The sequence below is a fragment of the Pleurodeles waltl genome, chromosome 2_2 (assembly GCF_031143425.1).
Source record: "Pleurodeles waltl isolate 20211129_DDA chromosome 2_2, aPleWal1.hap1.20221129, whole genome shotgun sequence".
NCBI lineage: Eukaryota > Metazoa > Chordata > Amphibia > Caudata > Salamandridae > Pleurodeles > Pleurodeles waltl.
In genome coordinates, this window is record NC_090439.1 from 84,098,179 (window position 1) to 84,121,501 (window position 23,323).

Genomic DNA, 23,323 nt, shown 5'->3' on the forward strand with positions numbered 1-23,323 from the left:
ATGTTTCATGAATTTCACACTAAATAATAGAACTACAGCAAAAAACAGCAATGTCAAAGAAGATGTGGTGCACAAAACATTCCATTGCTTTTAAGGCAAATGGTGTGCTCCTTTTAATGCAGAAATTGTTCGGACGCTCATGTTCTAGCTGTTGATTTGCAGAGCAACCAAACTCCTAAGTGCAGTTCAGCAATTTCTAAATATCTAGAAGCAGTTTTTATTTTCTTAGGAAAATATTACTTCCGCATGTTATCCTGTTTTTGCATAATCAAGCCATCTATTATTCATAGTTTCAGATTCGTGTTATGCACCAATTATAAGTGTTTGACATTTTTGACTTTAATACGAGCATTTCGTGAAGTATTGTACTGCACTGAGGGCTTTCTGACCAACATTAACCAACTTCAGGGTGAAAAATGGCCTAGTATTAATATAGACTGTGCAGCCTCTTACAGCAAATTACAGGGTCATCTCTTGCATATGTATTAAATGCATTATCGACATTAGAGGGATATATTTGCCACACAATTAAATCTCTCTGAAGGTAGGAAGAGCAAGGCTCTGAAAGGACAAAAAACACATACAAAGTTCAACATAGAGGTAACTATCACCAAAGTCAATCAAGTATATGAGCTGGATATATCTAAGAAGAACCTCCTGGTAGCTGCATAGGCAGCATTCTTATATTAACATGTCATTATATTGGCGTCCTGCATGGCTCACGTTTTGTGTTAAAATACTTAGGGGCAGATTTCAGGAAAATCAGTCTGCACCCAGTGCAGCGTCACTTCCCTTTCGCCCCTAAGCGCTCCCCTACCGCTACTATGTGTGCGCCGTATTGAAAATACGATGCACCATGGCGCAGGGTTGGAAGCAATAGCATAATTTTTTATGCCGTGGTGTTTTTGGCCTTTTAACGCCACATTAGAATAAAAAAATGATGCTAATGTGGCATTGGAATGGTGCTAGGGGCTCTTAAATATCTCCCTTGGAGAGCAATGATGAACACAATTGAGTCAAGGCACACAGCAGACATTGCAAAGTTTCTTGTTTGCTGGGAAAGTATCCATAATGGTGAGAGTAAAAAATTGGGTAATTGGCTGAGGGTAGTTGAAATCCCACTCAACAAAACAACCACACCCGGGTGGATCACAGAAGTCACCAACAACCTCTGGCAGCTTGGCACAAAAGAAGTCAGGCCTACCTTACAGGCACTGTGTAAAGTATCTACGCAGCACACAGACAGTATTAAAGTGAAAACACAACACAAGAACAATCCAGGACCAATCTAGGCAAAATAGATTAAAATGTAATAAATAACATGACACCAAAACAAATGTAATCAAATCAGTAGAACCAGCGTTATGAATTGTTCTGAGCTACAGGGACACAATGAACATCAGAGAACTTCCTGCAACTGCCCAGCTGAACCTGCTGCACTAGACCTGCCTGAGTTCTGCTGGACTCTGCTAGAGTAATGTCCCTATGCCCAAGAGGTGGCTCCCAGTTCAGGACCTTTGATGTTGCATCCATTTATCTCCTTTTTCAAGAAAAGGAGAAATTCTAAAGTTTTGAAATCTTTGTGAACCTAAACAGGCCTGCTCACACCAAGATCTTGCTGCCTGCAATGTTTGCCATTTCAAAGCACCTGAGAATGTGACTGTCTGTGCTACAGCGACCAGTAATGTGAGATCTGCAAGTTGCACAATAGCATCTACAGCCCTCAGTGACTGCCAATGTGGAGCTCCCGCAACTAACATCCATGACACAGCCAACAGGATCTTTCCTCTACAGCGACAACAGTCTGTGACTCCTGGCCTGCTCCTCACAGCCTTCTCCATCCCAAATGTAACTCTTGGTGCTGGACTTTAAAAGGTAACTTTTTTCAGCTGGACTAACCTGGTCACTTCTGTAAGCAGCCAGCACTCCGTCACAGTTAGCTTGTACTTGGGACTTCCACCCGGTCTCACTAGACCACTTTGTGCTTTTAGGAGCTACACATATCTTTAATTTTTGAAAATGTATATCTTAAATTCAACTGACTTCTATCTTTGTTGTTTTGCTGTCAAATAATTTATTACATTTTACTCTCCGGATTTTTCTTGTGCTGTGCTTTCATTTTATTACTGTTTGTGTGCTGTGTAAATACTTTATACATTGCCTCTAATTTAAACCAGACTTCTTTTGTGCCAAGCTAACAGAGGGTTAAACACAGGTTAATCTAGTGACTGTTTGTGGTTCACCGTGATAACGATTCTGGCTTTTGCTTGAGAAGGTCTCACACCCTTCTCAACCAACAAACCAGCAGAGCCATTCACAGTTATGTGACCTAGGACACTGACATAAGACACAAATGTTTAGGATAAAAAGATGTCAATTTTCTGAAAGTGTCATTTTCAGAAAAGCATCATATCTCACTTAAATCAAAAGTAAAGTGTCTCAGCGCTATGGAAAAATGTTTAACTGAATCTCAATAATGTAGTTGACTGCCATATAAAGGCAGTAATTTAACGTAGATTAGAAGCAGAGATGCAGACATTGTGCCACACCTTCATGACTGGATTTCTGATGGTCGCTGGTAGGGCTTTCCATGTACATATTAGATAAATGTTGTGACTATGCATGAATGTGTGATTTGCATTGTACCTTCTTTGCCCTTTTACATTTATGGAATTCTAGTGAGCAAATGTCTGCCCCACCTCATCACCTATTTACTTGGACATATCTTTACTTCCAAACACCATTTATAAAATTGGCTCTAGCCACATCTCACTATCAAATTTTGCAATCATGATTCCTCACACAAACATATTCCAATACAATTCCTTTCTCCTTTCCCTGTCTGCATATATGCTGCATGTTGAAATGTACTAAGGGTGCTGTTTATGAAACAGCTTACTTTATTTCAGGAAGCTACTTTTTAACAGATAGTCAAAAAAGGTGCATTGTTTTCTCCAACACTGTTTCACAATTAACCAGAAAAAGGTGAATTTTGCCTGGAGCTGAAAAAGGCAAAGATTCTGATCCAACTGTTTCTGTGTCTTATGTGTGAAAGCTAGGTTGTAAACCACTACGTGTTTTTTCCAAACTGTATGGTTTGCACACTGATGTACTAATGTGTCACATTGCAAAATTCACATTAACACAGAGTCACAAAAAATCTTCACTCTTTTAACTAAGCGCCAGGGCCCATGCCAGGAGGACACTTATGCTTGCACTGCATACTGAAGCGGTCAGCACTGCCAAATGCACTAACAACTTAACTACACAACATCACACTCCTACAAGTGTAAAAATTCTGACAATTCCAGTCCCCCAAAGCCATAAATATGGCTTTGCCAGCAGATTTTAGTCATTTTTAATGTATATTGAATTAATAAACAACTGTTGTGCTTGTTTCTAAATTAGATAAACAACGCCACCATGTGGCAGACTGTCATTAGTGACAGTGTTGACAATTAAGTGTTGGTGCTGAGCATGGAAAACCACAAGCTTAAATTAAGCACTGCAAGCACTCTTTAATATTAATGAGGCAAGAGACTTTTTGTGATGCTATGCAATTGGTTGTGAATGCAGGAATGGAGGACTGCGAGGGACAGCATGCTTTCAACAATGCACTGACGTTCCCTAAACATTTACAATAAAAAAAATTAAAAAAAAGGACAAGTGATTCCTTTAAAAATTGCCATTTATTGAATAACGTTGGGGAATGGATGAGTGGTCCCTTGATGGCAAATGCACATGGTCACAAGTTGGAACTTGTCCCACTGGAACAACTTCCACCTTGCGAATGGGTAACATGACCTTTAGGGAGTTGGTATCAGAACCAATAGCAATTGGATTTGAAACAACTGATAAATTCAATTATTTCAATTCAGTAGGGGGGGCGCTCTTTCATACCACCTTCTTCTTCTGATTCCCAATCAGTCACAAAGGGCACCTTGTGAGTCAGAAGTCAGGGGTCATTTCTTGACTACAATGTGTCCTTTATACTTTATACCCTGATCTTTTCTGAAGCAAAGCCTGTGATGCTTTTTACACCGGACCCTACATTTCTTGAAATAAAGTTTTTTATTTCATCAATGGAACCGTGAGCTCCTGCATACACCAGATGTACTTCGTATTTTCACAAAATACCCACATATGACTGTAACCACCTTTTTGTGCCCTTAGAAACTGACATTTTTATACTTGATTGTTTATATTGTTGTTGTTGCTGCTCAAAGACTGATTATAATTGCAAACAGTGTGCACATTAGTATTGCTACCCATCACCCTCGGTCAACAAGAAGATCTATTTACTGCCACCATGTGCATAGTGGAACCTCAAGCAGTGCCTAATTTGTAAAGCACCAAGGGCCAGATTTACTAAAAAGTGGCGCAGCGCAGTGCTGGGCCAAAATTGGCAGCGCTGCACTGCATCACTTTAGAAATGCAGGGATGTACTGTACTTATTAGATAATGCTCAGTCCTGTGTTTTTCCCTGCGCTGGTGCTAAATTAAGCTGCTAGCGCCAACGCAGGCATCCTTGCACCATCGTGCAAGGATGTCTGTGTTGAGGGGTTTGATTGTTTATGTGCAGGAAGGTGTCCCTTCCTGCACACAAACAATCACTAATGGCGATTTGGCCCTTCTGTGTGTGCTTCAGAATGCTGCACACGTTGAAGTGCCAAAGCGTCATTTTGAAAGTTTATTTATGTGCAGGAAGGGACACCTTCCTGCACATAACCAATCATTTCTGGTGTTTTGCTCTTTCTATTTGTGCTACAGAATGCGGCACACATAGAAAAAGCAAAAAACGAGGAGGAATAAAAGTATTCTTCATCATTCCACCTTGCTAACCCCACCCTTAGGGTGGGGTTAGATTTTGACATTGCCTCAGGTTTACAAAAACACGTAACTCGGGGAAGCATCAAAATGCAATGAGTGTTGTTGTGGCACGCCCACAGCAACACCCATTGCACGCCCCTTCCACGCAAAGTGCTGCATGTGAAGGGGCTGTATTTACAAGGTGGTGGTAAGCCACAAAAAGTGGCTTAAAGCCACCTTGTAAATACTGCGCTGGGCATAGCACCACTGGAGCGTCATGAAAAGTGACACTCTGGTGGTGCTAGGGGCTCATAAATATGCCCCTAAGTGCTGGTGCAGAAAGTTTTGCTCAGAAGCCCATGGCTAATGCTACCAATTTCAAAGGTGCCTGTTAGAGGACGGTTCTGACCATCAGGACTGGCCTGATTTTTCAATTTTTGACCACCTGGTTTTTGACTGTTTACTGTGAGGAAGCCTCCTATGAGGTGACTCCCGCACAATAAACACATGGTAAAATGGACTGCACGTGTTTACCGCTGGTGTCGCCGTGCTAAGGAAAGGATGTTGTGGCGCAGCAAGGCAGGAGGCCCCGGGCAGGTTACATGTGATCATGTGTGCGCATGGATGTGCACCCATGTGAGGGCTGTGGGAGGAGGATTCCTAGTGTGTGCAGCCCTAGAACTGCGCTTAGGTAGTCCTGGTGCAGGAGGAACTATGCAGAGTGGGTGGTGACCTGGAGTAGGTCTCATGAGAGGAGTGTATACATGTGAGGGAGAGTCAGTGTGCTTACTGTCTTTTCACTGTAGGGACACCCAGCTCAATGCCAATGTCAGGGTGCTTAAGATATTTGCACTGGAGGGATACTCCATTGAATGTCAATGGGAAAGGAGGGCCTAGGGTGCAACTCCAGTTCTCTGGGGTCCACCGAGACCAGAGTCACACCAAAGTATACTGTAACCTGTAAGAAAAGAATGATGCAGTAGGTTACAAGCGCATAGTTGTACAACTTATGGGTCATCCAGGGATGTCATCTTTCTCTGCCTCAGCTCAGGATTAGGGCCAATTACTGCTCTGTCCAGTTGCTGGAGCAGGGCCTAGCATCAATCAGCCAGCTGTCATTCCGTGCCAGGAGCCGGCTGGAGAAGCCCTGCGAGGAATGTCAGGTAGGAGGGGCTGAGACTTTCAGAGCACATGTGGCAACTAACTCCTGGAGGATGCCATCTTGAGCTATCCCAGAAGACTGTGCAAGAAGGAGGGGATGGGAGCAAGGAAGTGATGTGGCACATCTGGATAGGCCAGAGGTGCAGACCTGCTGGACACTTCCGCCCCCACTTAAAAGGTCCTGCACAGGGGAGAGCTCTCTCTCTTGGCTGTGCTTCACAGCTGGACACTGGGACTGCAGACGGGCGTCATGGACAACTGGAAGGAAGAACCTCCTGACTGCCCTTTGGGCAGGGACTCTGCCCCTGAAGGATCCCAGGCCAACGAGGCGAATGCTAGGGCCAGGCAAGCTGGCCCCCTTACCCCCCCCAGAGGACTAGTTGGGGGAAGGACTGGGCTAGCGCAAGGAGAGCGCGCAGCCCAGAAGGAAAAGAGGGAACCCAGAGGAAAGATTGGCGCAGGAGTCAGTGGAACTGGCTCCCTGATGATCTGGGACCCTTCGAGGCCAGGAGGCCTAAGGAGAGTGCTCCTGGTGGCAAGGGCTTGTCACCAGGAGCGGAACGACGCAAGAATGAAGAAAATCGGCCCTTGGGGGCCCGAGATATCACAGGACAAAGAATGGCGACCTTTGTGAAAGCAGCTACGAAGCGAGTGGAGCTCCACAGCTGCTTGAGACTGTGCCCCCAGGGTGGGCCAGGGCCTGGGGGGCTGCCCAGGAAGAAGAGGAGAACAGGGGAATGTCGTCGCACTCCCCCTCTCTGAAGAAGAAGGGACCCCGGACCCCATCCTGGGGCCCCGTGAAGCCTGGTCCCTGTGTAGGAGGTTGAATGGGGGGGGCGCAGTCGCGCTCCCCCTGCCGCTGTGGAGAGGGGACCCCGGACCCCATCCCGGGGCCCCCTGCGGCGAAGACAAGCCGGGGAGCGCCGTCGCGCTCCCCGTGAAGAAAGGGTGAATGGGGGGGGCGCCGTTGCGCACCCCCCAGCAGAAGGGAAGTCGGGGAGCGCCGTTGTGCTCCCCGTGAAGACGGTCCAAAGGGGCCCCGGACCCCATCCCGGGGCCCCGAGAAGAGGCGGGAGTGGGGGTACGCCGTCGCGCACCCCCAGCCGAAGAAAAGTCGGGGAGCGCCGTCGCGCTCCCCGTGAATATGGCCAGAGGGGCCCCGGACCCCATCCCGGGGCCCCGCAGAGAAGAGGGCCTGGGGGAGCGCCGTCGCGCTCCCCCCTATAGAGAGGAGGGGCCCTGGACCCCATCCTGGGGCCCCGAGAAGAGGACGACTCCGGGGAGCGCCGTCGCGCTCCCTGTCGTGAGGAGGAGGGGCCCCGGACCCCATCCCGGGGCCCCGAAGATGCCGGGAGGAAGGGGGAGTGCTGCTGCACTCCCCCGCGCGGCCCCAGCGGCCGCCAGCATCCCGAGTCTGCCCGCTGGAGCGGGCAGACTCCCAGTCAGCTGGCCGGTTCCCGCGGCAGCACCCGGAGGTGCTGGCCGTGCGGGGAACCGGCGGGGGCGGCCAGGGGTGGGCTCCCTGAGCCGCCCTCCCACGAAGGATCCTTGTTTTGGTGCGGGGTGACCGGGTGGGACCGGCACCCCCAGAAAGCAAAAACAAAAAGGAAAAGAAAAGGAATCGCGGCTCTCCCCTCGCAGCGGGAGAGCCGCTCATCAATTATGCAGCCGCCCCAGCATGCTTTGCGGGGCAGGGGCTGCTTTTTGAGCCCCTAAAACGCCTGTGGTGGTCCCATTGAGATGGGGCCACCACCAACAGAGAACTGGGAGACAGGGGGAGCTGCAGGAGCAGCGCAGCCTCCCCCCAACATCTGTTGGTGTCCCCACCCTAGGTAGGGTGGGACACCTGAGAGATAACCCCTCCAGGGTTGGATGGATATTTGAAGCACAAGCTTCAGTGAACTTTTGTTCCTGTTTGTGCAAGGGTGCCTACCATAGGTGTAGGTTGGTATGACCCCATGTATTCTACTGTTATTTTATGGTTCAGTAAAAGTAATCTAAAAGTAATCTTAATGGTTATAATGCTAGAATTTGGTCTCTTATGTTCCCTGATTATGCTAATTTGAATAATGATACTGACAGTCACATCTTGGCAAAATGAAAGTATTTATTCACAAATGTAGGTGTCATCATTGCACTGTACTGTTGAATACTGTCAGAATGTTCAAATGTCGCAAGGGGGCCACTGGGATTGTTTTGCCATGTGGGTTGTTGGATTATATTCTCCCTTAAGGAGACCTGAACGATTACATACTGTTGGTCCAGAGTGATTTTATCACTTTGTATATATTCGTAGATTGTTGCATAGTATTGAGTAGTGTGTGTGAATAATAAATGTACTTTTACTTTATCAAAAGAAAGAGCACAGACTGGACATTCATTTATTAAGAGTCATGCTTGCGTGCTTGTGAATGGGGATTACTAGCCCACACCACCTCCCTTGAGTAATCCTTGGACTGCTCTGCAACGCTACCCTATGAGAGTCAAGCGCTACAATGGGGTGTTTGGTTCCCACTGGCGGTCGTGTGCGGACTCGTTACTTGTGCAAGCCACACAACTAATGACCCACCTTCCAACAGTGCCACATACCAAGGCTGCAGAATCTTGATTGCACCACAAGCTTCTTTAAACCACCTCAAACATCCTGGTCCCTTTTCTCTTTCTTTGGATCCTTTACAAGCCTGGCTTTTCTCTTTCTCATAGTTTTGCAGTTATTATCTTCCTTTTTCTTTCTTTCCTTTGTGTTTTCATTTATTGCTCTGGGTATGAGTCTGATGACGAAAATGTATGCCGGTCGCCAGAAATAAGTACTGGTAGCCCCCAAATGCAACCACTGCCTCAAATTAAGCACTGACTACAAGAGTTCGCAGTTATGGTCGGCATTAAGTTATCACGACATATCTCGGCCCTAAAATCAAGTGTGGGAATAATTACTTCCGTGCATGAACTTTCAGTCAATCCAGATGAAACTGCAAGTATGAGGCTAGAGATAGCAATCTCAGATTATTCGTTACGGGTGAGAGGCGAAGAAGGAACCATGCTGGGCGGGGGGAGCGTCTTATTATTATTATTATTATTATTATTATGAGCTACAGTCTTCTTCACGCTAGTTAACATGGTCAATAACAGGGAGTGGTAGGTTGTAAAACGGATTCTAACCTGACAAAGAAACACGCCATTTATCTGTTATACAAGCAGTCATTAGGGCCATATATATACTTTAAGACGCAAAACTGCGCTAACGCAGTTTTGCGGCAAATAAATTCGCGACGGCTAACGCCATTCTGAAGCGCCATGCGGGCGCCGTATTTATTCAATGACGTTAGCCGTCGTTAGCCGCCGGCGCTGTCTGGTGTGCGTTAAAAAAAACGACGTACACCAGGCAGTGCCGGCGTAGGGGGAAAATGGCGTATGGGCGTCCACAAATGGTGCAAGTCAGGCTGAGGCAAAAAAATCGCCACCACCTGATTTGCGCCATTTTTTACGACGCCCATCCCCCATTGAAATGACTCCTGTCTTAGCAAAGACAGGAGTCATGCCCCCTTGCCCAATGGCCATGCCCAGGGGACTTCTGTCCCCTGGGCATGGTCATTGGGCATGGTGGCATGTAGAGGGGCACAAATCAGGCCCCCCTATGCCACAAAAAAACATTTAAAAAAATACTTACCTGGACTTACCTTAATGTCCCTGGGGTGGGTCCCTCCATCCTTGGGTGTCCTCCTGGGGTGGGCAAGGGTGGCAGGGGGTGTCCCTGGGGGCAGGGGAGGGCACCTCTGGGCTCATTCTGAGCCCACAGGTCCCTTAACGCCTGCCCTGACCCAGGCGCTAAAATCCGGCGCTAATGCGGGTTTCTTAGACCCGCCCACTCCCGGGCGTCATTTTTGCCCGGGAGTATAAATACGACGCATATGCATCGGAGTCATTTTTTAAGACGGGAACGCCTACCTTGCATATCATTAACGCAAGGAAGGTGTTCACGCAAAAAAATGACGCTAACTCCATGAACTTTGGCGCTAGACGCGTCTAACGCCAAAGTATAAATATGGAGTTAGTTTTGCGTCAAATTTGCGTCGAAAAAAACGACTCAAATTCGGCGCAAACGGAGTATAAATATGCCCCTAAATGATTTAAAACGCTGAAACAATAGGAAGGAAATTATTTATATCTTCTTTAGATCTGAATGAATATGTATCTTCAAGACAATAATTTTTTCCTCATTTGTAAAAAATAAATACGTGCGTGCAGGTTTTTTTTATTTACTCATTGCTTATTTTCTGTATTTTGAGGAGTCCATAAAAAGATACATAACCGGTGTTGTGGCAGGCACATAAATTACAATATTGACGTTCTAAGTAAACATGTGTCATGTGATATTTACATTAAGATTATACTTACAGCGTTGTAAAGAAATAAAAGACTACCATTACCGTACAACTAAGAACATGGCTTTATCAAAGTTGCCACTTACCTGGCCTTGTTTGGCATTTTCACAGGCAACCACGTCATATTCCTGGGCCAATTCCGGGGGATTATCGTTGACATCAAGAACTCTGATGCCAACCGGCACATGGGTGAGCAGGCTTGGATTTTCTATAAGGAGAAACAACATTTTGCAAGTTATTTACGTGGTAGCTACATTTTTTAAATGCGAAGATGCATCATCATGATTGTGACTGTTACCTTCTCAAAAGACAAAGAGTTAGGCACTTGCCTCATGCATGACCCCAGAAATGTTGCAGTCAATGAGGAGTGCTGCAAGAGACCCCCAGTTCGAAAAGGCTTGGCCTCTTTTGGGTTTAAAATTCAGGATCTAACAAAGTGAGACTTAGGAACTCCTCAGTGCTCTGTTACTTGATTGCCTTCCATTGTTATTCATGTAAATTTTCAGGAATTTCTTTTCATGCCATCTCTCACCAATGCGAATGACTAGACTGACAAACAAGACAAAAGTACTCCTCATACTTTTCTTCTGACAATTTCAGAACATATACTGAATTTAAATGAGTAATACAATTTCCAATTATGCACACTTTTAAATCTACAGAATAGAGAATTAAATTGCTAATGCATAATGTTAACTGATCACATTTTCTGCTTATGGAAAAGCTGGCTCTTTAAGGTTACTCATATGTTGCTGATACAACATGTAAGAAATGAAATCGGAGTATTATTTCAGGGAGGTGAAAACAAATCTCAAATAATACTAAAAATACTAATACTAATACTAATAATAGTCAGGGTGACTCACTAAAGTCAATAAATAAACCTGTCCTAACCCTCTGGTAGTTTGGCACAAAGCAGTCAGGCTTAATTTAAAGGCAATGTGTAAAGTATTTATGCAGCACTCAAACAGTAATAAAGCGAAGACACAACATGACAAAAAATCCAATTCAATTTAGAAAAATAGAGAATATTTTATTAAATAGAGTTAAATCAAAACAACGAATATCCAATAAGCAGAACTAGATATATGGATTTTTAAATTTCGAATTAAAAATAGCACTTAAAAAAGTGTAAAGCGCCAACTGCGGTCATCCAGTTGGTCAAACACTAAAGTCAAAGCCAACTGAGATGGACTGGCAGTCGGATACAGGGATGAGGTTTATCCTGGTGGAAAAGTTTCCATCAGACGACGGGTTACTGAAGTGGGGAGGCCCGGTGCGGTCATAGATGAAAGCAGGAAACCTCTCAGTGGGTCAAGTCGTCAAGTCTGAAGTTTATGTCCAAGAAGGCTTTGACATTGTCAGGTTGCTGCTAGGTGTCAGTCACGATGAAGCCCTCTACATTCAAACTCAGAAATGTTCTTGAAGTCAAATCTTCTTCAGTGGGGAAAATCATCAAACTGAGGACAGCTGACAGTTCGACGACTGTGGCTACGACAGTGATCCCATTCTATGTTGCTTCTCCAGGCATAAAGTTAATAAAAAGTGTCTAAGTCCCGATTCTTGCAATTTGACACAGGAGGAGTAAACTCTAACACTAGCCAAGGGTCCAAGACCTGGGAGGACACCAGTTAGGGGTTAAGACTCACTCTAACAGAGGCCAGCAGCAGGGTCCAGAGCAGGTCCAGTTGGTACAAGTTAGCTAAGAAGGCGCAGAAAAGGGCTTCTGGAAGATTGTGTGACCCTAAAGCTCAAACAAGCGGTCAGACAACTAACCCTTGAAGTCACCTAAAGGATCTTGGGTTCAAGGCAAGCAGGTCCACTCTTCTTCCCTGTTCTTAACACAGCAGGAATGACCTTATGATTTTTCACAGGTCCAGGAGTGCTTTTCAGAGGGTACAGGTGAAGCCACATTTATTTCTAGAGCCTGCCTGTAGGTGGGGGAAACTCTTAGTCACACCACAGCTAATGAGGTGAAAGTTCACAGGAGTAAACATACCTACTTTTGCAGTACTTCCTGTGTGTTTTATTTAACCCTTCCCACAGTGACATCTCTATCTAAATCAAACATCACAGAATATTTCTTCCCCTGGTCAGAGCTCCCTGTGTACACCCTGAGGAGTGGCTCTGGTAATGGTAAACCCTCCCTTTTTGTTACTGTAAAGTAGTTCTGGAAGCTCCCCCCCAGGACCATATTTAGAGCTAGGTTGTCTAACAAGACAAAAGGGAAGCAGGTCTGGGTGTGAGTTACATATACCAGTGACAGGATAGGAATCCTTTGAAGGTCAGGAAGGGATTTGGTACAAGGTGTTTAGGGGATTCAACATCAGTGCTTCTCCAGAGCTAAGTTTCATATGTAGTAAAATGCATAGTAATTGATAAAATCCACTCCTTAGTACCACAACAGGACTCAGTCACCATATTCTACAGAATAAGAAAAATGTGTTGGTTGTGTTGTGTAATTACTTAACTTGACAAATTACTTCTTCGTTATGAAAAGCATCAAGTTTAGCAGGTCATATCATGAGTTGGACTGATGTGGTGAAATTATTGGATTGATTTGATATAGCTATTTGTATCATTTGTTTATGGATTGTCACATGTTTTGATTAAAGATGATTTGAATATGTCAATGAATATACTTTCTATGGATGAATTGATGTCTATTGAATAATATTTGATTGATGGAATATGTTGATGTCGTCCATTGAAATCTGTATCAAAAGTTCTAACGGCAAGTGTTGACAAAGTCTAATGAATTCTGTAAAATAAGTAAAACAAAAAATTACAAATTTGTAAAATATACATACCAAACTGTTATAGATTTCTTTATGTGACTCTCTGGCAAATATAATATTTATTGCTTCTGTGGAATTGATTAATGTAATTTGAGCCATTGGTCATGTAATGCTACTTCTGAAGTCATCAACATCATTTGAGCTGCAACATTACTTACTTGATGTTTAATCATTCTTTAAAATGCAATGTGTACGACAATGTAGCTGTAATTCACAATCTACAGATTGCTTCTCCTCAAATGGGTTTTATTCACAGATAAAAGAGTATGCACATATGTTTGGACTAGGTACAGGTTTCAGGGATGCTACTGGGAAATACATGTGACTATTGATGAGGGCACCTATATCTGTTGTGCACAATTCTGCATAACATGGAAATCCACACAGAGCCACATAGATGTGTTAACGCGTCCCTTTATGATAATTTATTACACATCAGGACTCGTTTTAGGCCAATGAATCTTTTGACACAGTTGAGAGACACCTTAAGACGAGATAGCTAATCAATATGTAAATCAATACATCAATAATGTCATCAATATTTATTTATTACAACAATGCATTTCACTTTAGTCAAAGACATTAATCATCTCAAGACACCACCAGGACCTGGTAGTCATGAATAACCACACCAGTTTAGTAGAATTTTATGAGGTTTATTCCCTATTAATTACAATTCTAAGAGCAAGTGTGTTAATCTTAAAACCAAGAAACAAAATAGCATAGTCACAATATGGCAACTCTGATAAGATTTCATTAAGGCAAGAATCACAAACATCAAAACATAACACGGCGTGAACATAGATCAATTCTAGCAGAGTGTCAATAACGTGTCGGTTCAACAAAGCATAGATTCAGTTGTTTGTCTTATTTGTGTCAGTTTAGTGATCACCTGTCCTAACCTCTGATTAGCATTAGCATGTTGGGCTTCCTGCAAAACAATTTATCACACCAATTTGGAAAACGTCTAACTATGGTCCCTGTCAAAAGTAAGCAGTTGGTACCTAGAAAGGAAAAGCAAACAGACAAATCACATTTTCATTGTCATAGTTACCCTCCAAGGTTTAGGTCAGCCTTCATCTTCAGGACATCAGTCGATTCGCCATCAGTCAAAAATTCAGCTCCCAGGGAAAAAGGGGCACTTCCCTCATAAGGAGGTAAAGTGTGAAAATGGGCAATCTAAGGAAAAGGATGGTTCTAAGTAAAATCAGCAAAGTCACTAGGCAAAGTGACAAAGTTACTGGATCAAATCAACAGCATTTCCCTAACCAGTCTCTAATGGCTCCCCGTCTCATTGGTTTTTTATCCCTTTTTTGTTGTACATTCCCCTAAAATCTAATTGGCTAAGGGGTCGCACCCCACTATCTCTACCCAATTAAGAAACAGATTATGTCATTAATCTTTCACCCACATTAGTTCTCAGACTTTTTATTGGTCCATATGATTGACGTCTTCAGGTAGCAGGTGCAGTATTTTTTTATCCTTCTGTAATTCTTTGCACATCTTTTTGTCAGTAGCTCCATTGTCTTCACCGGTTTGAGCGACCTTGTACATTATACTAATCTACACTGTTGCATTTTGGCTGAACATTTCTACAAGCAATATGAATTTCATGAGAACGGATCCACTATAGTTACATTCAGCTTCTAGTTTGAAGAAAACAAGAGTTCATGGCCTTTTGTGAGTCAGCACACTGCACGTTTAGAAAACACATTTAATATGAGAGCCAGGCAGCTAGGCTTCGGCTCCTGCTAACTTAAGGCCTACAAATTTATTAACACTATTTCAATCACGTAGTCATTAATAATTAGTATAAAACTTATTCAATTACAATAATTCATAAACATTAGTCATTTTATTAGTCCACGTATAAATTGACGGCCACTCCCCGTGGTCACATTTCAACTGCACGTTTAAGCAAAAATACATTACTACAGTTTCTATGCGGCATTATCACACATTAGTTAATAAACATTTCATGTTAATATGGATTTCCTAAGCTACACTCTCTCAGTCCCTCCTCTGATGACGCTCGTCATCACACAAACCTTTCCCTTTCAACCTTTCACTTTTCATTTTTCACCTTGCGCATAATACGCATTTCAACATCTTGACCTTTGTGTGAACTTTCCCAAATTTCATTGAACATTTTCTCCCTTTCATTTTCTTTGTTCCTTTTGTTTCTCTTTGTCCAATTTCTTTTAATTCTGTCATTAATTTTGCATGCTCCCAATAAACCCAATAAACAAATCAAAACAATTAATAGACCCCCTAATATTTTTGCAAGCACTCAATTCCAAATATTGCTAAACCAGCTCCCCACTCTGGCAATTCCTTTTCCAACTTTCTCCCAGACTCCAGGTTCCTTCAGTTCCTTCAGATCTGCACTATCTCTCGTTAGGTTAGTAAGCATACCTCTAATCTTCTTGCTATTATATGGAATGAATGAGCAACAATGGTGCTCGTTAAGCATCTTACAGACTCCGCCGCTCTTTGCTAAAAGAATGTCTAAAGCAAGCCGATTATGAAGAGTCATAGCTCTCTCCGCAGCAAGTTCAGTATCCATCAGGAGTACAGCCCCTGTAAAATTTGTAAGCATGTTATCCACAATAGTAGACAACTTTTGAATCTTTATGGAGTTTAAGATAACCCCTACTGAAGGAATTATAGCTCCAAAAATGTCACCAATGACAGCAGCCGCTGTTTCTCATTTTTGTCTAGCATGTTGTAATTCAGACATTTTACGTATTTGCTTTGAGTCATCAATCTGGTAAATCTTTGGGAAAACTATCCCCAAGTAACATGTCCCATACCATCCCTTAGGGAGACGGTAATAACCATTAAGTCCACAGATATAATAGATCCCAGGGATCGCTGGATCCTCTCCATTTAACATGAATGTCCATTTACTCTGAAACAAAAATACATGCCTGCATTCATTCGTTCCCACAAATAAAGTGTCATGATCAGATTTTGGCCTATATATACAAAGCCTCTCTACATGTAATGCATCTATAGCTAATATGCCTTGCGTCTTTATTGCAGTGTACGCATAATCATTTGTATATGTGCGTTTCTCTAGCCCTTTTTCTAATTTTTCTTTCAGTGCTTTGCGTCTATCATCAGTCTGATCTAAGAAGCTTTTCTCTACAGGTGTTAATGAGCAAGTCAGATTGTTGCGGTGCGCATAAGCTGTCCCAAATGTAAGTGTCTGTTCAAAGAAACCTCTAACTAATTTTATACTATGCTCCTTAGCTAATTTATTCAGAAACTCAATCACAGGCACAAAAAAAACCACTACATCTAAATTAGAATAAAAATATTGCACATGCTCCTGGTCATAAAATCTTGTTAGTAGCAAACTACAGCTTATCCCGTGATTTAATGGCAAGCTATGATAAGTAACCCCTTCTTGTACTGATGAAGGAATCTATGTGCACACATAACAGTTTCTCGCATCCATGGTATCAACATACTCATTCAGTAAGCGATAGAAGACATTAGTAGAGAGTTCCCCCTTTGAATTAGTTCCCCCATGCAAGTGTTGTGTATCTTGCTCAAACTTTTCTCACGGTGTTAGTGTAGCAGTCTCAGGTTTTGAAGCATTGTTAGTCACTTTCTTATCCAACCATGGCATTCCCACAATCACACTCACAATTATTAATGCACACACAAAGCCTAAAATAACACTTAACCAACCACACACTTTACCCTTTTTGCTATTACTTCTATTGTAAGCCATGGTCTGTAAAGAATCAAATAGCAGAATAAATCAAAGCAAACAATCGACTTGAGGATGATTTAAAAGTTTTTTTTATTTATGCAAAGTCTCTTTTTCTCTCTGAGTGTATTTACAGCATCTCACTCACCCCAGGACCCTTTTGTCAAATCAGGTTTAGCAGCTTGTCATAATCGGTTTTCAAAGTCAATTGAGGTTATCAGTGTCACATCCGGTAATTTATTAGTCCCTTTTCTCAGCTTTTCAGCCTTCAATCTTCAATTTTATCACAGTCTCTTTTTCTGTTTGAGTTCAGGTACTGTAGTATTGGCCTGGCACCTCTCGATCAAAACGCTAAGAATTCTTGCTGCCATTCAGATGTCATTGCGTATGCCCATTCAGGACCTGCGTACCTTCGTTTGTGACTCTTTTTCTTTTCAGTATGCGTTCACTTTGCAATTCTCCTTCACTCAGATCCTCTTTTCTGGTTGTATCAACTTCTTCCTCTATTGTTTCACCTGGAACAATCTTTTCCCTTGCAGCTTGTTTCTTTTGCCAGTTATCACCTTTATGCGTTTTCTTCCTGCTTGGCACTTCAGCACGCTGAACAGCACCCTCCTCTTGTGCTATGGTGTTTTCTCTTGACGGACCTGCAACTGGCTCGGGAGATGCTTGTGTGCTTTGACCTCCCTCTACTATTTCCCCTTCTTCCTCTGGGTCTGTAACGGGTTCAAGCTCTAACCCGTATCTGTCTACTTCTGGGAGAACCTCTCCTTGACTTAGTTCTCCTGCTGCCTCTACTGAGATAGGCTCACCGCCCCCTCTCTCGAACTCGTTTACTGTTTGAGGGACTAGGCCATCCTCAGTGGGTTCTCCTGCAGTCTCAGTCCCTCTTTGGCTGTTCTCTGGCCCTGGGACTTCCTTCTCTGGAATTGCTGAGTCGGAAACTTCAAGTTCCTCATCAGTCGGACATGTCACCTTCTTTGTGTGGCTGGCATGTATCCAATTTGGAACGCCTGCACATTTCACAGCAGTGGTTGTTGTCAGTATTACTTGATATGGCCCCTTCCAGCACAGCTCCAAACACGACTTCCTCACGTGCTTCTTGACAACCACCCAGTCACCGGTTTGCAGGGTGTGACCTGGATCACTGATCGGTGGCAATGTGTTGGCCTCCACCTGGTGGAATAGGAGCGGACCAAATCAGCCAAGCCTTTGCAGTAGTCCAACACCATATCATCTGTGATATTCACAAGAGCATTTACAGGTACTGCGGGCAACCTCATAGCTCTGCCCATGAGGATCTCATGGGGTGATAGTCCTGTCTTCTTATCAGGGGTGTTTCTCATCGACATCAACACTAAAGGCAATGCATCTGGCCACTTCATATTGGTAGCTGCGCACATTTTTGCCATTCTCGACTTCAAGGTACCATTCATCTGCTCCACTAGTCCTGATGCTTCGGGGTGGTAGCTACAATGCAGCTTCTGCTCAATATCTAATGCGGCACACAAGAGCTTAATCACCTCATTGTCGAAGTGTCTGCCCCTACCTGATTCTAAAGAGACCGGACATCCGAACCTTGGTATTAGCTCTCTAAGCAACAGCTTTGCAACTGTGAGACTGTCATTCCTACGTGTGGGGTAGGCTTCAATCCAGTGACTGAAAACGCACACAATCACCAACACGTACCCCAATCCTCCACATACAGGCATCTCAATTAAATCCATTTGCATCTTGCTAAACGGACCTCCAGCTCTCCCTATGTGGCTCAAAGTCACCACAGTCCCTTTTCCTGCATTCATCTGTTGACAGATGATGCACCTGTGACAAGTAACCTCTGCGGCTTGTCTGAATTTTGGATTGAACCAATCAATTTTGAACAATCCGATCATTGCATCTCTCCCAAGATGTGCCTGTCCATGATAAAGCCTTGCAAACTGTGATAAAAGGCTTTTTGGCAAAACCAGTTTCCCCTCCTCTGAGACCCACAAGTCATCAGCTCTTTGAACACATTGCATTCTCTGCCAGGAGTGTTTCTCCTCTCTGCTAGCATGGCCCTGCAGTGATTTTAGCTCATCTAAGGTGTCAACTACTCTTAATGCAAAGTTCAAACATGTTTCATTTTCCGTTTGCGGTAAAAATTCCCACTGATCCTTGAACGATATACAGTTCAATGCGCAAAATCTTGAGACTTGATCTGCATAGCCGTTTCCCATCGACACAAAGTCTTGTGACTTAACGTGAGCATTGCATTTCACCACGGCAATTTCAAGAGCTAACTGAATCGCACGCAACAAATCCTTAATCTGTTCGACATTTTTCACTGGTGAACCAGAAGAGGTCATGAAACCCCTCTGTGACCACAACTGGCCAAAATCATGTACAATTCCCAATCCGTATCTGCTGTCAGTATAGATAGTGACTTTCAGATTTTCAGCTGCGTGGCATGCTTTAGTAAGAGCAATTAATTCAGCCACTTGTGCGGAATACACTCTTTCGAGCCAGGAAGCCTCTATAATACCAGTGATTGTACATACAGCATAACCGGCTCTCAGTATTCCGACTGAGTCTCTCAAACAGGATCCATCAACAAACATAATGCAGTCATTTTCTTTTAACTGCGTATCTTTAATGTCAGGTCTGGGTTTGGTACATAGTTCTGTTACCTCGAGAAAGTCATGCTCCACCTCCTCTGTGTTACTAATCTCAGTATTTTCAACAGGAAGTAGAGTTGCCGCGTTCAATACAGTTCTTCTCTTTAAGGAGACATTAGGTGACCCCAAAATAATTGTCTCATATCGGGTAAGTCGGGCATTTGTCATGTGCTGGGTTTTAGTTCGAGTCAACAGAATTTCAACTGAATGCGGAACCATTACTGTTAAGGGATGTCCCATCACTATGCCTTCACACTGTGTGAGGCTCTGACCAACTGCTGCAGCTGCGCTCAAACAACCTGGTAAGGCTGCTGTGACTGGGTCCAAAGTAGCTGAAAAATATGCTACAGGGCGGTTTGCACTTCCATGGACCTGTGTTAAAACAGACAAAGAGCAAGCATCACGTTCATGACAAAACAGTAGAAAAGGCTTCGTATAATCAGGCATCCCTAAAGCTGGTGCCCTACACATGCACTCTCTCAATTCCATGAATGACTCAAGCTCTTCTTCAGACAAGACTATGGCACATGGTTCATCCTTAGTTTCCTTGCCTGTCAACTTTATCAATGGTTTCGAGATGATTGAAAAGTTGGGAATCCACTGACGACAGTAACCCACCATTCCCAAAAACATTCGGACATCGCTCTTTGTTGTCGGGGGGTTCATTTGCAGTATGGCTGTCACCCTCTCCTTTGATATTCTCCTGGACCCTTTCTCAATCAAATGCCCTAAGTATTTTACCTCTTTCTGACAGTACTGCAGCCACTTTGGATACATTTTATGTCCGTTCTTTCCCAAATGGTTCAGTACAGCAATTGTGTCATACCTACAGTCGTCCTTCGTTCTGGACACAATCAGCAAGTCATCAATGTACTGCACTAGAGTCGAACTGAAAGGCAATTCTAGCGACTCCAAATCCTTCGTCAGTATCTGATTGAAGATGGATGGTGATTTAGAAAACCCTTGAGGAATTCTACACCAACTGTACACCTTGTCCAGGAATTTGAAACTGAAGAGAAATTTTGCTGTCCTCATGAAGAGGCACCGAAAAGAACGCTTGTGACAGGTCCACAACTGTGAACCACTCTGCATCACATGGAACCTGGAACATGATTACTGCTGGGTTCGGCCTTATAGGGCAACACTTCACCACAATCTTGTTTATGTTCCTCAAATCCTGCACAATTCGAACCTTTCCACAAGGCTTTTTCAGACCCATTATTGGTGAATTACATGGGCTGCTCAATACCTTCTTCAGAACTCCTTGTTTTACAAAGTCCGCAATTATCTGTGACACCTGAATAAGGACATCTTGTGCCATGTGGTATTGTGGCACCTGGGGAAACACCGCATTTGGCTTTACTTGTACTTTGACCGGTTCAACTCCTTTTATCAGTCCCACTTCCTTTCCTGTCAGGTCCCACACTTTCTCTGTCACAGTTCCTTGCAGCTCAGCTGGAAAGTCAGTTACTGTAAGCATTGGGAATAAGGTTATCCAAGGGTCAGTCTTCATTTGTGGTCTCCGTCTCTAACTCTGAGAATTGACTATGATCTCCTTCATCATCACTGTTAGCCTGCACCTCAATTCCATCATGAGAGCAAGTAATTGAATATTTTGTTTTGCACAGTAAGTCTCTTCCCAGTAAGGACACAGGACTCGAATTACAGACTACAAATTTATGCAGTCCCTGGAATTTTCCAATCTCAACTTGAACCGGGTCAGTAATCGGGTTTGTTAAATACTGATTCGCTACTCCTACCACTCTTATGGTACGCCCTGAAAGTGGCAATTTCGGAACTTCTGCATTTCTTACTGTAGAGCGTGTAGCTCCAGTCTCAACCAAAAATGAGATCTTGTGACCCATAACTTTTCCCTCCACATAGGGTCCCCACTGATCTACTTCTAGGGATGCTGCAAGCCTGCACTCCTCACTGTCTGAACTGTCATCCGACCATTCATCATTCATTCCATCTTCACCACGCAGTGGAAATTGCTGCACTGTATTATTTTGACTCATTACTTGACCTGTGACCTGCTGAGTAAGCATCACCTGTTGCTGTCCCATTGGAGCCAATGAAAATTGCATTTGCTGTCTAGGTACCATGGGAACCTGCTGTTGTGCCTGCTGCATTTGTGCTGGTTGAACACGCGGCATTTGCATTTGCTGCATGGGCTGTAGCCCCTGCATCTGAACCATGTTATTTTGGAAGTGCTGATTTTAACCTCTCATTTTTGGACCTCTTACATTTTGAAATGTACCGACATCAGTGCTTTGTTGAACAACACCATCATGCACCATGTTTGGGCATTCCCGCTTCCAATGCCCCACGCCCCCGCATGCGTGACATGGTGACATCTTCTTCATCCTCTGTGGATCATTTTGAACCACCACAGTATTTAAGTCGGGTCCGCGATTCACAAAACCTCGACCTCTCTGTTGTGCCTAAAACATGCCATTCCCTTGCTGTTGTTGCTGTATCATCTGCTGAATTCCATTTCCCTGTATACCTGCCTGCGCTGCCTTAATCTGCATCACCATCACTTTCTCCTTCAACTTTCTCTGCTTCAGTTCAATCTCATCACTGCAGTATTTTGCATACTGCAACACTTCATCAATCAGTTTCACTTGCCAACAGATCAAATGATTCTTAATCATCTGGCTAACCTCTGGTCTCAGCCCTTCAACAAATCTGAACACAAGATGGTTCATGTCTTTCGGCTCAATAGTCTCAGTGCCACTGTAATGCTTGAACGCTTCCAACAACCTCTCGTAGTAAGCATGAATTGACTCTTTGATCTCCTGTGAGGTACGGTCGATTTTCTGCCAATCAGTCACTTTCGGCGACACTTTCTGCTTCGAAAACTCAATCACTTTATGATAGTACTTCATCACCTCCTCGGATGGTGCTCCAGTCACCTTATCCCTTGCCGGCTCCTGCATCGGCCAGTCCACACCTCTCTTGCACTCAAGCCACAAATCAGGTGGAACAACGATCTCAAACAAGGTATTCAAGTCCTCCCAGAGACACTTCACAAGCTTCACAAACCTGTCCGTCTGCTGATACCACTCTATTGGTTTGTCCCTCAATCTGGGATAATCATTTGTAAATGACAGAATGTCTCCCCTAGTCCACGGTACGTGGATTAGGACCCCTCCAGCTGTTTCTCTCATTGGTAGCATTGTTACTGATCCCGTATCTGGTGAGGCCTTAGTCGAATTTGATCCAGGACTATCGCTTTTCTCCTTATCTCTTTTCTTTGCCCATCTGCCTTCCCATTTCTCTAAGGCTCCCCAGATCTGCGCACTTTGCAGTATTTCTTTAAGATGCGTTTTCATTCAGGCAGACCTCATGTGCTCAAAGTCCTTAGAGTCAAAGTCTAATCTGTAGCTTCTTTTCAAATGTTTAGTATTCTCAATATCTATATTGTATTTGTCTGCCAGGTTCGTTAACCTCTGATGTACCTTACCTACTCCTTCAGTGATTTTGGGACACAGATATCTCAATTCTGCTTCTGTGTATGACTCTAATCTGTTCACCCCCATTGTCCCTTCCACTAATTCAGCAGCTTCCACACCCAGCCTTACAAAGTTTAGGTATTCATCCCTCTCTGATCTCTCTGCAATCACTGTTGCATGTTGTGAAGTTTTGTTATTTCCCAGCCACTCGTTTAGTTGCTGCACAGAAAAGCCTTGCAACAAGATATTTCCTGCCTGCATTAATGGTGTCTGCGATGTCTCCACACTCATTGTCTGTGGGGCTAACACACTTGACCCTACTTGTCTCATTGCCTCTAAA

General features: G+C 43.8%; 1 protein-coding gene across 2 annotated transcripts in view; it reads right to left on the bottom strand.

Moving 5' to 3' along the window:
• Positions 1–23,323, bottom strand: part of CDH18 (cadherin 18) — a 2,476,497-nt gene that overhangs the window by 443,083 nt on the left and 2,010,091 nt on the right. For both annotated transcript variants that reach the window (XM_069219481.1, XM_069219482.1), the window contains exon 11: positions 10,439–10,560. In XM_069219481.1, the coding sequence (XP_069075582.1) occupies positions 10,439–10,560 (122 nt within the window). The remainder of the gene's footprint in view (positions 1–10,438; positions 10,561–23,323) is intronic.